Source organism: Gymnoscopelus braueri (assembly GCF_963280865.1).
Source record: "Gymnoscopelus braueri genome assembly, chromosome: 24".
Taxonomy (NCBI): Eukaryota; Metazoa; Chordata; class Actinopteri; order Myctophiformes; family Myctophidae; genus Gymnoscopelus; species Gymnoscopelus braueri.
Window position 1 is genome coordinate 22,815,872 of NC_137626.1, and position 12,392 is coordinate 22,828,263.

Below are 12,392 nucleotides of genomic sequence, written 5' to 3' on the forward strand. Positions count from 1 at the left end.
TGATCAGAAGCTATCGAGCTATAGAGATACTGTAGCACGTGTATTTCTTTCATTGATGGGATACAATAGAATTTGATTTGTAGGACTAGGAATATATATGTGTACAAGTTACAAGTAAAAGTCCGGAATTCAAAATGTACTTGAGTAAAAGTACAAAAGTATTGGTACCAAAATGTACTTAAAGTACCAAAAGTAAAAGTACTCATTATGCAGAATGTCCTAATTCAAGTTTTCAAATGTATAAACATCTTTTGAAAATAGCAGATCTACAAGCTCACAATGTGTCGCATCGCGACGCATTGTGAGCTTGTTACTTAGAATCTACCTAAGTAACTAATAACTAAAGATTTCAAATAATTGTAGCGGAGTAAAAGTAAAACATTTGCCTCTGAGATATAGTGGAGTAGAAGTAAAAGTATTGGAAATTAAAAAATACTCAAGTAAAGTACAAATACCTCAAAATTCTACTTAAGTACAGTACTTCACTAAATGTGCTTAGTTACTTTCCACCACTGGTTGGGACATAAGATTGTGTCCTGTAACATTGTGTGTCGTATTGTTGTGGTGTGGATGTTAGCGTGTGTAGTCTTCCACTGTGTAGGAGGCTTTTCACACTTCTGAATTTCGATGTATTTAAATTATTTATGCATTTGCGTGTGTCGTTGTGTGTGTGTGTGTGTGTGTGTGTGTGTGTGTGTGTGTGTGTGTGTGTGTGTGTGTGTGTGTGTGTGTGTGTGTGTGTGTGTGTGTGTGTGTGTGTGTGTGTGTGTGTGTGTGTGTGTGTGTGTGTGTGTGTGCGCAGGCAGGGAGTGATGGGGAGAGCATTGGTAACTGTCCGTTCTCTCAGCGTATCTTCATGATACTCTGGCTCAAAGGGGTCGTCTTCAATGTCACCACTGTGGATCTAAAGAGGTACCACACACACACACACACACACACACACACACACACACACACACACACACACACACACACTTAACAAACCAAAACTAAATTGAAATCAAACTCCAAATGAAAGTAAATAAAAATGTATATTTCAAAACAATAATAATTGAGCCCACTTCAACTCTACAGGTAGGTTGAAGCCAATGCTCATGATTATCAGTATGATGTTAATCACAACTGACCAAATTCTCATCATAAAACCTGGCACATAATTAACATTTAGACTGGTTGGGTTGGATACACACTGAATAAAAACCACATATACTGTGGGTATATAAAATAAGAAATAGAATAGAATTAAAACAATACATCCATTGTGTCTAATTATATGCTGTTTAAGGTCAACTTCAGACTTGGGACTTCAGATCAACTTTATTATGGCACACAGAGAAATTCATTTGGTCCAGTGCTCCAGACTTAAAAACACCATAAAACCCATAATAAAACCATAGAACCACAGTAAGATTGCAGCAAAGACACATTAAATCATACTGAGACAGAGTAAAACAATAAAATCAAATAAAAACAGTTAATCAGTTCATCACTGGCACTTCATAATCACATTTGTTATAATGTGCAAATGTGCAAGTGAGCAGTTAAATCGTTTGTTTATTTAAACCTGCATGTTGTTGTTTTTCTCGTTCTCCCGGTCAGTTAGCTGCTGCGACTGAATTTGGAGTGAATGGGATGGGAACTATCCGTATAGTATAGAATGTTGTCGAGTTTAAGTTCAGTGTTTTTCTCGTTCTATGCCAATGTTTTTTCCCCTGCTATCCTGATTTGTTGTTGCAGCCTGGCTTGGTCCTGTTTGTGCATGTTACCAAACACACAGATAGGACTGAAAGATAAAACACTCTGAAGTGCTAATGTGCAAAACAGTTGTAAAATCCAACAGTTCACATCATAATGGTTAAGTCTATGTAAAAAGCACAAGCTCTGCTGCAATTTACTGCATTTTTTAAGTAGCACAGCCCCCATGTGCATGTTTTCATTCCAACCAAACACTACACCAACCAATTTTACTGATTAGTTCTCCTTTCTCTGGATGAAGGGATGTTAATCAGTGAAATCAGCCCGAGTAGAGTTTGCTCCCTCATCCTTTTTGGCCTGCCCTGCTACGTCATTGAACACCGGTACAAACAAATAGGCTACACAATCAAAACATCGCAAGTCACAGGGATAGACAAGAGAATGATGTAAGAGCAAAATGCTAAAGAATGACAGGTAAAGGTGTCATGTCACCATGATCCCACAGGAAGCCAGCGGACCTTCACAACCTGGCGCCGGGGACCAACCCTCCCTTCCTCACTTTCCAAGGCGAGGTCCACACCGACGTCAACAAGATAGAGGAGTACTTGGAAGAGATGCTGGCCCCACCGAAGTAGGAGCACCTTAGCACACACACGCACACAAACACACATTATACGTATAAAAATAAATATAAACGCATAAACACTATGGAGTACATACACAAGACTGCAAAAACTGCACTTCTATTTCCAGGTATCCTAAACTCGGAACAAAGAACCGCGACTCCAACACAGCAGGAAATGACATATTTGCCAAATTCTCAGCCTACGTGAAAAACACCAGACCAGACAAAAATAAAGGTTGGGTACAGATGTTTGTTTTGGTGTAATGTTTGTTTGGTGTACACGTTAGTTAATCAATTTCCAAACTTAAAAAATAAATAAAATCAGAATAATTATTCAGAATCATGAATTCATAGCTTCTCTCTCTGTCTGGGTGTGTGCACTGTGCATCTTTGTCTGCGTGTGTGTGTGTGTGTGTGTGTGTGTGTGTGTGTGTGTGTGTGTGTGTGTGTGTGTGTGTGTGTGTGTGTGTGTGTGTGTGTGTGTGTGTGTGTGTGTGTGGATCTATCTCTGCACCTGCTTGATCCTGTCAGCTTTGGAGAAGAGTCTGAACAAGGCTCTGTCTAAGCTGGATGAATACCTGCTGAGTCCTCTGCCTGAGGAGCTCCAGGGGGGACGCCATGTCCCCGAGGGAGGGTCCATGCGCAAGTTCTTGGACGGAGATGATCTCACGCTGGCCGACTGCAACCTGCTGCCCAAACTTCACGTGCTCAAGGTGAGCTGTCTATCGTCAGGAGGTCAAAGTTAGTTGGATTAAATGGACAGATTTCATTTGCTGTCCATTTAATCTAATGAATGAAATTGTTAACTGGATTTAATTTAGTTCTGTTTCGTTTCATGTCGTCAGATGATTTCAGGCGCAGTTTTATGTGTTTAAAAGTGTATGACACAAAAACATTATGTAGCCTGTTAAAAATGTCTCCACTCCGTTGCGCAGTGGGAGTAGGGTTCAACGTAAGCGGGGTAAAGAGCCTGGTTCTTCCCTTGGAAAGACAGGACTCATTTGGGGAAGGACTGTAGCGGGCTACGGTGCACCTTCGGTGGGTAGAGTGTGGCTGTGGAGATCAGTGTGCAGTTGTCAGAACGTTTATGTCTACTGGTGGTGTAGGTGGAGCTGGGTGAGGAGTGTAGCTGGGCTAGGGTGCACGGGTAGAGATATGTGGTGGGGTTGCTGTGGAGGTCAGTGTTGAGCTAGTGGAGAAATGTAGCAGGTCTAGGGAGGACCACAGGCAGGTAAGGGTGGCTTGGAAAGGTGGGTGTTGAGGTCAGTGTGTACAGCTGTTAGAACCTACAGTAATCTTCTTCTGTTGGTGTAGGTAGAGCTGGTGGAGGAGTGTAGCGGTGCTTAGGTGGTTAGAGAGCCTGGTTCTTGCAGTTGACCAGATCAAATTGGAAAACTTCCGAAAATAATGATATTTATATCAATGACAGACAATTTACATAAGATATTCATTGGATATTGTCAAGAATAACAAGTTGAGTTCTAACAAAGAAGGTATTACACGCTAATAGAGGAAGGGGGAAGTCAAATCTTGGCACAACACTGGTTGTGTCTGCTGCCAACCTAATGTCTTAATGTAGATGGCAATACAGCTGCCAACCCTGTATTTAAACATCTGTCTCTGCCCTTCCTGCTACGTAATAGGAGCAGGAACGGTAGAGAGTAGCTCGCCACCCCACCTAAAAGGAGTGGGCATATAATGCACATAATGTTATAATGTTATGGACTTTAGGTGAAACTTTTTATTGAAACACAGTGAAAATGTATGTATGGTGCATTTGAAACATTCTGTACATTTGTTGTCAGTAATATTGTTATTTTCCCCCTGGGATTACTAGGTGGTTTCCAAGAAATACCGCAACTATGACATCCCATCTGAATTACGAGGGGTGTTGCGTTACCTGGAGAACGCATACCGTCGCGATGAGTTCACCAACACCTGTGCTGCCGATGTGGAGGTCGAACTGGCCTATAAGGACGTAGCCAAGCGTCTGGGCAAGTGATCGCATCCAAGTCTAACCAATTAAGCATTAGACCATTCTCTTCCATTTGCATTGGAACCATAGGCTGTGACTGAAATGCCTTCCTTATTACATTTTAATGCACTATTATGTCGTAAACTATGTAATCTTTTTTTTTCTTTTTTTATAACTTCAAATTCAATTCAGTTATTTGTGTGATCTTTCTTGCAATCAGTGCCCTTTATAGATTCGCCTGATTTGGGCAAAGCAACTTAGGGAATGTAGACTGATTTCAGTCACAGCCATAGCTTTAACCACTTAAAGCCTCTATGCTTAGTAAACTAATATTAGATGACCGGGTTTTGCCTTGAACTTGGTTTTCTCTTTTTTCCCTCGACACCTCTTCTGCGAAAATGTACAAGCTCAGAGCTTGTAGATTGGCTATTTTCGCAGACTGTTCCCCCAATAGGGATGCTATTGGGTTTAAGTGGTTAAAACCCTACTTCAAGTTCTATTAGATATACAAATGCAAGAAAGTAGACCTGTTTTTTAGCAGATTCTGTGTCCGTGGTCTATCTGATATGTTAGCCTTTTGGTGAGTTGGTGCTGAATGTCACTGGCAATACTGGATTCCGACTGTAGGTCAGATATGCTGGAAATTAATCCTAATAACTGGTCTCCCATGGAAGTGTGCGTACCGAATGCTCTCTCAAAGTAAAGCCTTGGAGAGAGACATTCCTGAAACTCAGGGCAACACCCCAGAGATGATAAGCCATGTGGAAGATTAGATCAAATTCTTCAAGGGATCAACAATCATTATATTGGACCAAGCTCTAGCAAAGATATTGGAAGAGTTTCAAATGTTGTAAAATATCTCGGCTGTCAGATACGGTCCTGTTGTTTGAAGTACATATAGACTTTGTACAAAGATTGTAGAGTGGAACTGTCTTCAAACAAGCATTACAACTTTATTTTCCACACATCTCTGGAGAAAAATTGATCTGAAATTTCTGTAAAACGTAACATTACAGTATACATGCTTATATGTGGATTTGATGCAAATATGAAACTTGCTTTAATCTAATATTGACAAGTATTACTACTTTACTGCCACATAATTAATATCATGTCTCGTGCTCTTCTCAAATATCATTTTAAAGTCAAGAATGGGATTCAATAAGCTGTATTTAATTATTTGACATGTTTTTGCTTTTTGCCTTTAGTGAAACTCTGTCAGATTGTAAGCAGTGTTTGTGTATTGCAGGGTACATCAATCATTGCTGGGAAATTCAAGAATGTCTCTCGGCCAAAGGGATTTCTATCTGTATGTTTATTAGTTCATAGTGCTCTGTATTATGACCACTGTGGTATTAACTGTGTATCAAGTCTATTTGTAGATGTAAAGATTTGTCCCATATCTTAAAAGAAAACATTTCACCCGTCAAATATTTTTGACTTATGCACTTTCTAGAATAGTTGATGACTTGTAAATGAATAAATATTGTTTTTTGTTTGTTGGGGGGGGGGGGGGACTTTCCTTTACCAATCAAATGTGGGTGTATATTACCCCAATTTATTAAGTATAATCTGAACAAACCTTTACAGCCTCAAGATACAACTCATGCTTGGCTGTCTCATAAAAAGTATCAATAAAACAGAGTACTTTATGAACAAACTGTGCTGGTTTGAGGGCACAAGGCTGACCTCATACAGTACATTGGCACATTAAACCTCATAAAGAACATCCCATCATAAAAATGGCTGGTCATTTCCCAACATGACATCAAAGAACCAAGATTACAAAAGAATAAAGGTGCCTGAAGGAACATAGAAATACATTTCACATATACAGTATGATTCATTATACAAAAAAAATTGCTCCATAAATGCATTTGAAAATAGATTTTGCTCCCTGGAAACTCATTTTCATAAATATGTTTCAGATACCGGTAGATTTTGCCCACAATATTTTAAGTGTTCATGTTATACTTATTGCCTTTTCCCCCCCATATTTTAAAATGGGATTTTTAGTTTTTTGGGCTCTATGGCACATTCTTCTTATCATACATTAATATGAATGTAATTCTAATTCAATGAGTGCCTTAGTGAGAATCAAGCTCTCATCTGCCTTCAAACCTATTTGTCTGTATAGAGTAATGGACTGCATAATGCGAATATGAACGATAACAGTTAATCTTGTCAGAGGATTTTGTGTACCTTAAGAAGTCATGACAGTGTGATCTCATTCATGTATAACTATGAAAATGATGTGAATGTCATGTCTGTAAATGATTGTAAACTGTTCATGTTCTCTGTGATGATTTGAACCTTTGAACCAGTGTGTATGCTCTTATTTAAATATTAAATCTATTTTCTCAGACATTGAGCTTGAGTGATGGGATTCAACACTGAAGGAATGGAAGGAACCAATATCAGAGGTCTGTCTGTATTTGGGTAGTTGCAGTCCCCCAATTTAACCAGTAGAGAGCGTTGCCTTGCGCTGCAGTCTAGCAGTGTGCCTTGAAAATGACTAAAATCCACAATTATTCATGCAGGTATTTTTCTTTTCTATTTCTTTAATGTGTGCATTTACTCATTTGCAATCTTTAATTGTCATTGCACCTGCAACGACTATAAAAGTAGGCCTACCTGAATTGCTAAACTGTATAACAGACTCAGAGGTAGGCTATATTCATACTGTTAAATCATGGTAAATGTTTTAAATTAATATTTGAGACAATGTGTTTCATATCATAATCTTTACTGTTTTCCATGGTTCCTACTACAATGTTGGTTCTCAAACTTTTTCATGTCAAGAAAGGACCCCCAAATTAATATGCATTCCAAAATGCTTAAAACCCATACTCAAGTAAAGTTCAAACAGCCTACTCTCTTACTTGGGTACAGTACTCCAGTACTTAGTTACTGTCCACCGTTGCTAATATTGAATATAATACAACATTCCATGTGAGATTTTGTAGCCCAGTGGTTCTCAACCTTTTCAGGCCGTGACCCCCCAAAATAATCATATTTGAACTGGGGACCTCACACCCTGACAAGCACTTGGAATTGTAGGAGTTGAGGCATTACATTTAGTCTGACTCGGTTCCATAGATAAATATTGTGAAAATGGTAGATCTACAAGCTCACAATGCCTCGCGTTGCGAGCCTTTCTTATATTATTTGACAAATTGGCCAATGTTTGACCAGTTTTTATAGTATAGTTTGTTGATTACTTTTGTATGCAGTATTGGACTTTTTTCCTTTTATTTCTTTCCTTCTTTTTTTTTTGAGGCAGTAAAAAGTTCTTAAAAGTCCTTAAATTGTCACTTCACTGTCATATGGGGACCCCCCAAAATCATGTGGAGAGCCCCCTGTGGGTCCCAACCCACAGGTTGAGAACCACTGCATTAGCCTATTCTTTACAAAAATTATGTTGCTGCGTTGTGGTGATATTTTGACCAGCAGATGGCAGCAAACACAAAGAGTTTGCCATGGGAGTACAGCGCTGCACGGAAATCATCGGATGGGCATCATGTTAGGGAGAGTCCCATTTGTTGTCACTTGTGCAATATGGTCAGGTCGGTAATCACACTGCATGGCAAATATAATATGCCATGTTTAAAACTGACATTCACATATTCTCTGCTGAATAAAAATAAAATAAAACAAAATAATAAATTAATTCATTTATTAATTCATTAATTCATTAATTCATTAATTATAATTATAATTATAATTATAATTATAATTATAATTATAATTAGACCGAGAATGATGATCAGGCAGGCTGGTCGACCAGTTCCACCCGCTTTGCCAAGCTCAGTCGACCAGGCCCATAGGGACTTATGCAACTGGCTGGCAACCTGGCAACTGGTGCAACTGGCTCACCACCTCACACAACCATTGTCCTGCTCAGACTCTAAGCTGATTTAAGCTGTTTTTTCCCCCAGCTTTTTGGCCATAGTATAATAGAAAAGTTAATACAAATAATGGAAGCATTTTGCAACGTATTCCCTGACATAATTGATAGATAGCCTATATCATATGCAGCCTGATTAGAGGGCACCTGAAAACTCTGGGCACCATTTTATATGTATTTATTTACATTTAGGCCTACGATTATTTTATAAACGGGGGGCCAAACACATATAATCAAGACATTTAAGGCCTTATATTTCTACAATTGCTACAAATTGTTACAAAACGGTGCCAGTCATTTTGGGCATAAACAAGAAGAAGGTCTGATAAAGATGTACCATGCATGTTCAAATCATGAATACTTAACATTATTTTATTGTTTTTCAAAAGCACAGCCTACTGCCTACATTTATTCTAATTTCTTTTTTTTTTTTTTACATTTTGGAGAAATAAATTGCCAATTTAACACTGAGGTGCCCACAATGTTTAGGTGCCCCCTTGAGTCTAAAATGGATTAATTAGGCCTACTTGATGGGATAAGCCCGTAAATTATATTTAAACATAATACATAAAATAATGAAGAATAAAACGAAACAATTCGATATATTATGTGTGTGGCAAATTGGCAATGAATAGCCTACGTTCCAGAGAACCCCCCCTTTCAAGTGTCATTTTACGTTTTCACCTGGGGCATTAACACGCACACGGTCCCCTCAGTGGGCACTGGGTAGAGCGAGGAGAGAGAGAGAGAGAGAGGCAGGACTCCCGTCATCCCTCCTCCTACAGTCAGTCAGTGTGTTCAACACACAACACCGTGACATTCACCTCCTCGCCGCTGCCTGTCTGTGTGGACATACATACAATACAGCGTTCAACGCAAAGGGTAAGTCACATTAACGGTTGTTATGTTTCATAAATAAAACGGCTCCATTGCGAACGCTGAAGACGAGGGTTGAGGTTGAGGCGCAGCGTTGAGTCGTATTTTGTACGTGTGTGAGTGTGCGCGCGTGTACATGTGTGTGTGTATATTGGGGGAGTGGGCGACTTGTCACTGCGGCTGTGTTGTTGTGTTGTCAGTGTGTGTGTGTGTATGTGCGTGGACGGCGGCGCTTTCACTTCCACATACAATTCACACTTCGTCGAATGTCAGAAAATTACATATTATTATTTTCAGCTGGGAGAAAAACAAAAGTGTCCACACGCGAGACATATCTGTCTGTCGCTCGTGCCGAAAAGAACAGACCTACAAGCTACCGGGCGACTGTTAACGGTCGCCTGATTAGCTTGTAGGTCTGTTCTTTTTTGGCACGAGCGACACCGTCGTCGTGCTACTATAAACGTTATTGTAACGTGAAGCTAACATTCAACCGCTAACGTTAACCTTTATACTGAACACACTACAAGACTAAGAGCCCGGGTCCAGCAGAGCAGAGGGTCCCCATTGTTATCATCACCACCCACCACCCCGGTATAGCGTCAGTTAGCGCTGTCTACACCATTGGTTCTGGGGTTCTGGGGTTCCCGGGATCCCGAAGTCCCCAGTTTTAATTTTGGGAGGGTGCGGGGTCCCCAGATGACAGTGAAGTGACAATTGGTGAACTTGTAAGACCTTTTTATTAATACCTAAAAGAAAAAGACTATTACTGCATCAAAAGTAATCAACAAACTATACTATAAGAACTGGTCAAACATTGGCCAAATTGTCAAATAATATAAGAAACAGGCAAAAATTGTGAATGTAGCAGCTGAGCTTAATAGCTATTTTCATAATTCACAATATTTATCTGTGGAACCAACTAAATGTACTCAACTAACACCTACATTCCAAGTGCTTGTCAGGGTGGGGGGTCCCCAAATGCGGCCTGAAAAAGTTGAGAACCACTGGTTTACACTACAGTCACAGAGGTAAAATACATGTTGCTATGGATGTATTAGCGTTATGTTTGTTTATATGGAATTACATTTGCTGTGGTTGTCGACAGAGAACGGTCATTATCCTACCACTGATGATAACATGATGACACAAACAGGTTGTTTAACAACTCCACATTACACACACACACACACACACACACACACACACACACACACACACACACACACACACACACACACACACACACACACACACACACACACACCCCCACACTCACACTCACACTCACACACACACTGTGGTCTCTTTGCTATTTTAAAGGGCACCACGGATTCATCTGTAGATTCTCTAAATAAACAGGCAGCGATGAACCCATAGGGGTTCATTCTGTGGTTATGTTGTTTACAATGAGTCTATTGCCATCCTGCTGACAGTGACAGTGGCCTCCTTCATCCCCCTTCACTGTGTAGTGACATTGGATTTGTTGCCCTTTGTTTCAGCCCCAGCAGTTTCTACTATCACTTAGAGACTTTCTCTTTCTTTTGCTGTCACTTTATCTCAATCAAGGACAAGAACATGACATGAAGTGCAGTGCAGACAAAACAAGCCGTGCCACTATAAAATGTAACTACATACAGTACAGACTAGTGCAATGTTGGATGGTCATTGGGTCGTAGTTTTAATTTGTACTTAAGTATTATGCTAAACAGTAATTTTACAATGATACCATAATTTAGATAACCTTGATGTTGTAGATTTTAGACTGGTTTGTTAGTAGCTAACCATTGACATTGTTAACTGAGGATCTCAGATTTAAGACAGTAGGCTACAGTACAACCTGTGCCCCATTAGTTGAACAGGTTCAGGTGATAACCTTGGTATAATCAGCTTGGTTCGTGCATTTTGGCCAGTGTCATGGCCATGGGAAATTGTGTCTCATTTGGAATGTGGCAAGGTTAAACGGTTGACATGCTAGCTAGTGGCACCTTTTTTTAAATGATGTAATTTCAATATGTTTAATTATTCCATCCTCTGCGTATCATTATTCAACAGCAATTTGTTTTGGCTATGGATTCGATGCAACATAATACTTTACCAGTCAAATGAAATCAAGCAGCAAGGTGGTGAATAGACTGGCAGACTATGTCTATGTGATCTTACATTAGTCTATGTAGCAACAATTGACATTCAGAGGCCCCGTTCTATGCTACATGCAATACCCTGTGCTCTATGTTATGGCTTTTAATAGTGTAAGAGGCTGGTGAATTTTGGGATACCACTGTGACCAGTGGACCAAAAAAGTTGTTCTCCTGCATTGTCGGCAGTAACCCATATGTGAGCAATTCATGCTTAAGCTGGTGGTATTGATCTCATCTACTACTTAGGCTCATAATGGCCTCTCATGTGTTACAAAATCACTCGGCTCTCCACTGTAGGCCAGTCCTTTTCAATCTGAGCTATGAGTAGCTGTGCGTAATCAGGTTATGGTGTCCATACTGATTGGATTACAGGAGATGCATCTTGTGTCATAATCATCATACAGGGAGCTAATATGATTGTGTGTCTGCTCCAACCAAGCGTAAACATCCTCGATGCCGCCCATGATTTCATGACTGTATCGTTGGCTGTGAGCTAATGCTGGGCAGGCAGACTTGCCGTCCAGTGAGGTGAGCTGCCCACTAACCCCCCCAGGCTTTATAAAGAGCTCTTTCAGCGGCCTTTTCGCCAGAGCCCCTGGGGATTATAAATCTGGAGGAGAAGGAGCTTTGCTTCGGTGGCATGCTCCGCTGGCAAGAAATCGTTCCGGGTGGGGGTTGCCGCGTCATTGGGCACGGCCGTAGAGCCGGCCAGAGGCAGTGAAGTGGCGAGGGAAGGAGGGATCGGCAATGGAGGGATCAGTAGAGAAGTGGGCTGCACTGATGGATGACGCTCAGGGAAGTGGAAGATTCAACCTCTCTGTGATTAAAGAGCTCCTGTACTGTTGTCTCTGCTTTTGGCCAACAGACACGATGTGTGTCTGCATCACACACACACACACACACACACACACACACACACACACACACACACACACACACACACACACACACACACACACACACACACACACACACACACACACACACACACACTCTTTTTCTTTTTTGAATTAAGTCAGTTCAGTTACCCATCTGAAGAAGATACGCAGTCAAAGATTACCCATCTTCAAAAATCAGTGATCACAAAAAGGCATCAGGGTGGAGTAGAGGTAAAACATTTCCACCGCCCACCACACAGAAGTTTGGGTTAAATTCCTGGCACTGGTGCCACCGGTT

At 40.5% G+C, this 12,392-nt stretch overlaps 2 protein-coding genes across 3 annotated transcripts in view; both read left to right on the forward strand.

Moving 5' to 3' along the window:
* clic5a (chloride intracellular channel 5a) overlaps positions 1–6,610 on the forward strand; it is an 8,675-nt gene extending 2,065 nt beyond the window's left edge. The window contains exons 2-6 of the mRNA XM_080422702.1: positions 803–912; positions 2,201–2,326; positions 2,449–2,555; positions 2,852–3,033; positions 4,158–6,610. Coding sequence (XP_080278828.1) covers positions 803–912; positions 2,201–2,326; positions 2,449–2,555; positions 2,852–3,033; positions 4,158–4,322 — 690 coding nt within the window. The 3' untranslated portion in view covers positions 4,323–6,610. The remainder of the gene's footprint in view (positions 1–802; positions 913–2,200; positions 2,327–2,448; positions 2,556–2,851; positions 3,034–4,157) is intronic.
* A 2,364-nt stretch (positions 6,611–8,974) lies between these two features.
* mgat5 (alpha-1,6-mannosylglycoprotein 6-beta-N-acetylglucosaminyltransferase) overlaps positions 8,975–12,392 on the forward strand; it is a 145,780-nt gene continuing 142,362 nt past the window's right edge. Inside the window, exon 1 of one of the 2 annotated variants that reach the window (XM_080422531.1) lies at positions 8,975–9,084. The gene's annotated coding sequence lies outside the window, so the exon portion shown is untranslated. The remainder of the gene's footprint in view (positions 9,085–12,392) is intronic. The other variant, XM_080422532.1, reaches the window with a different exon arrangement.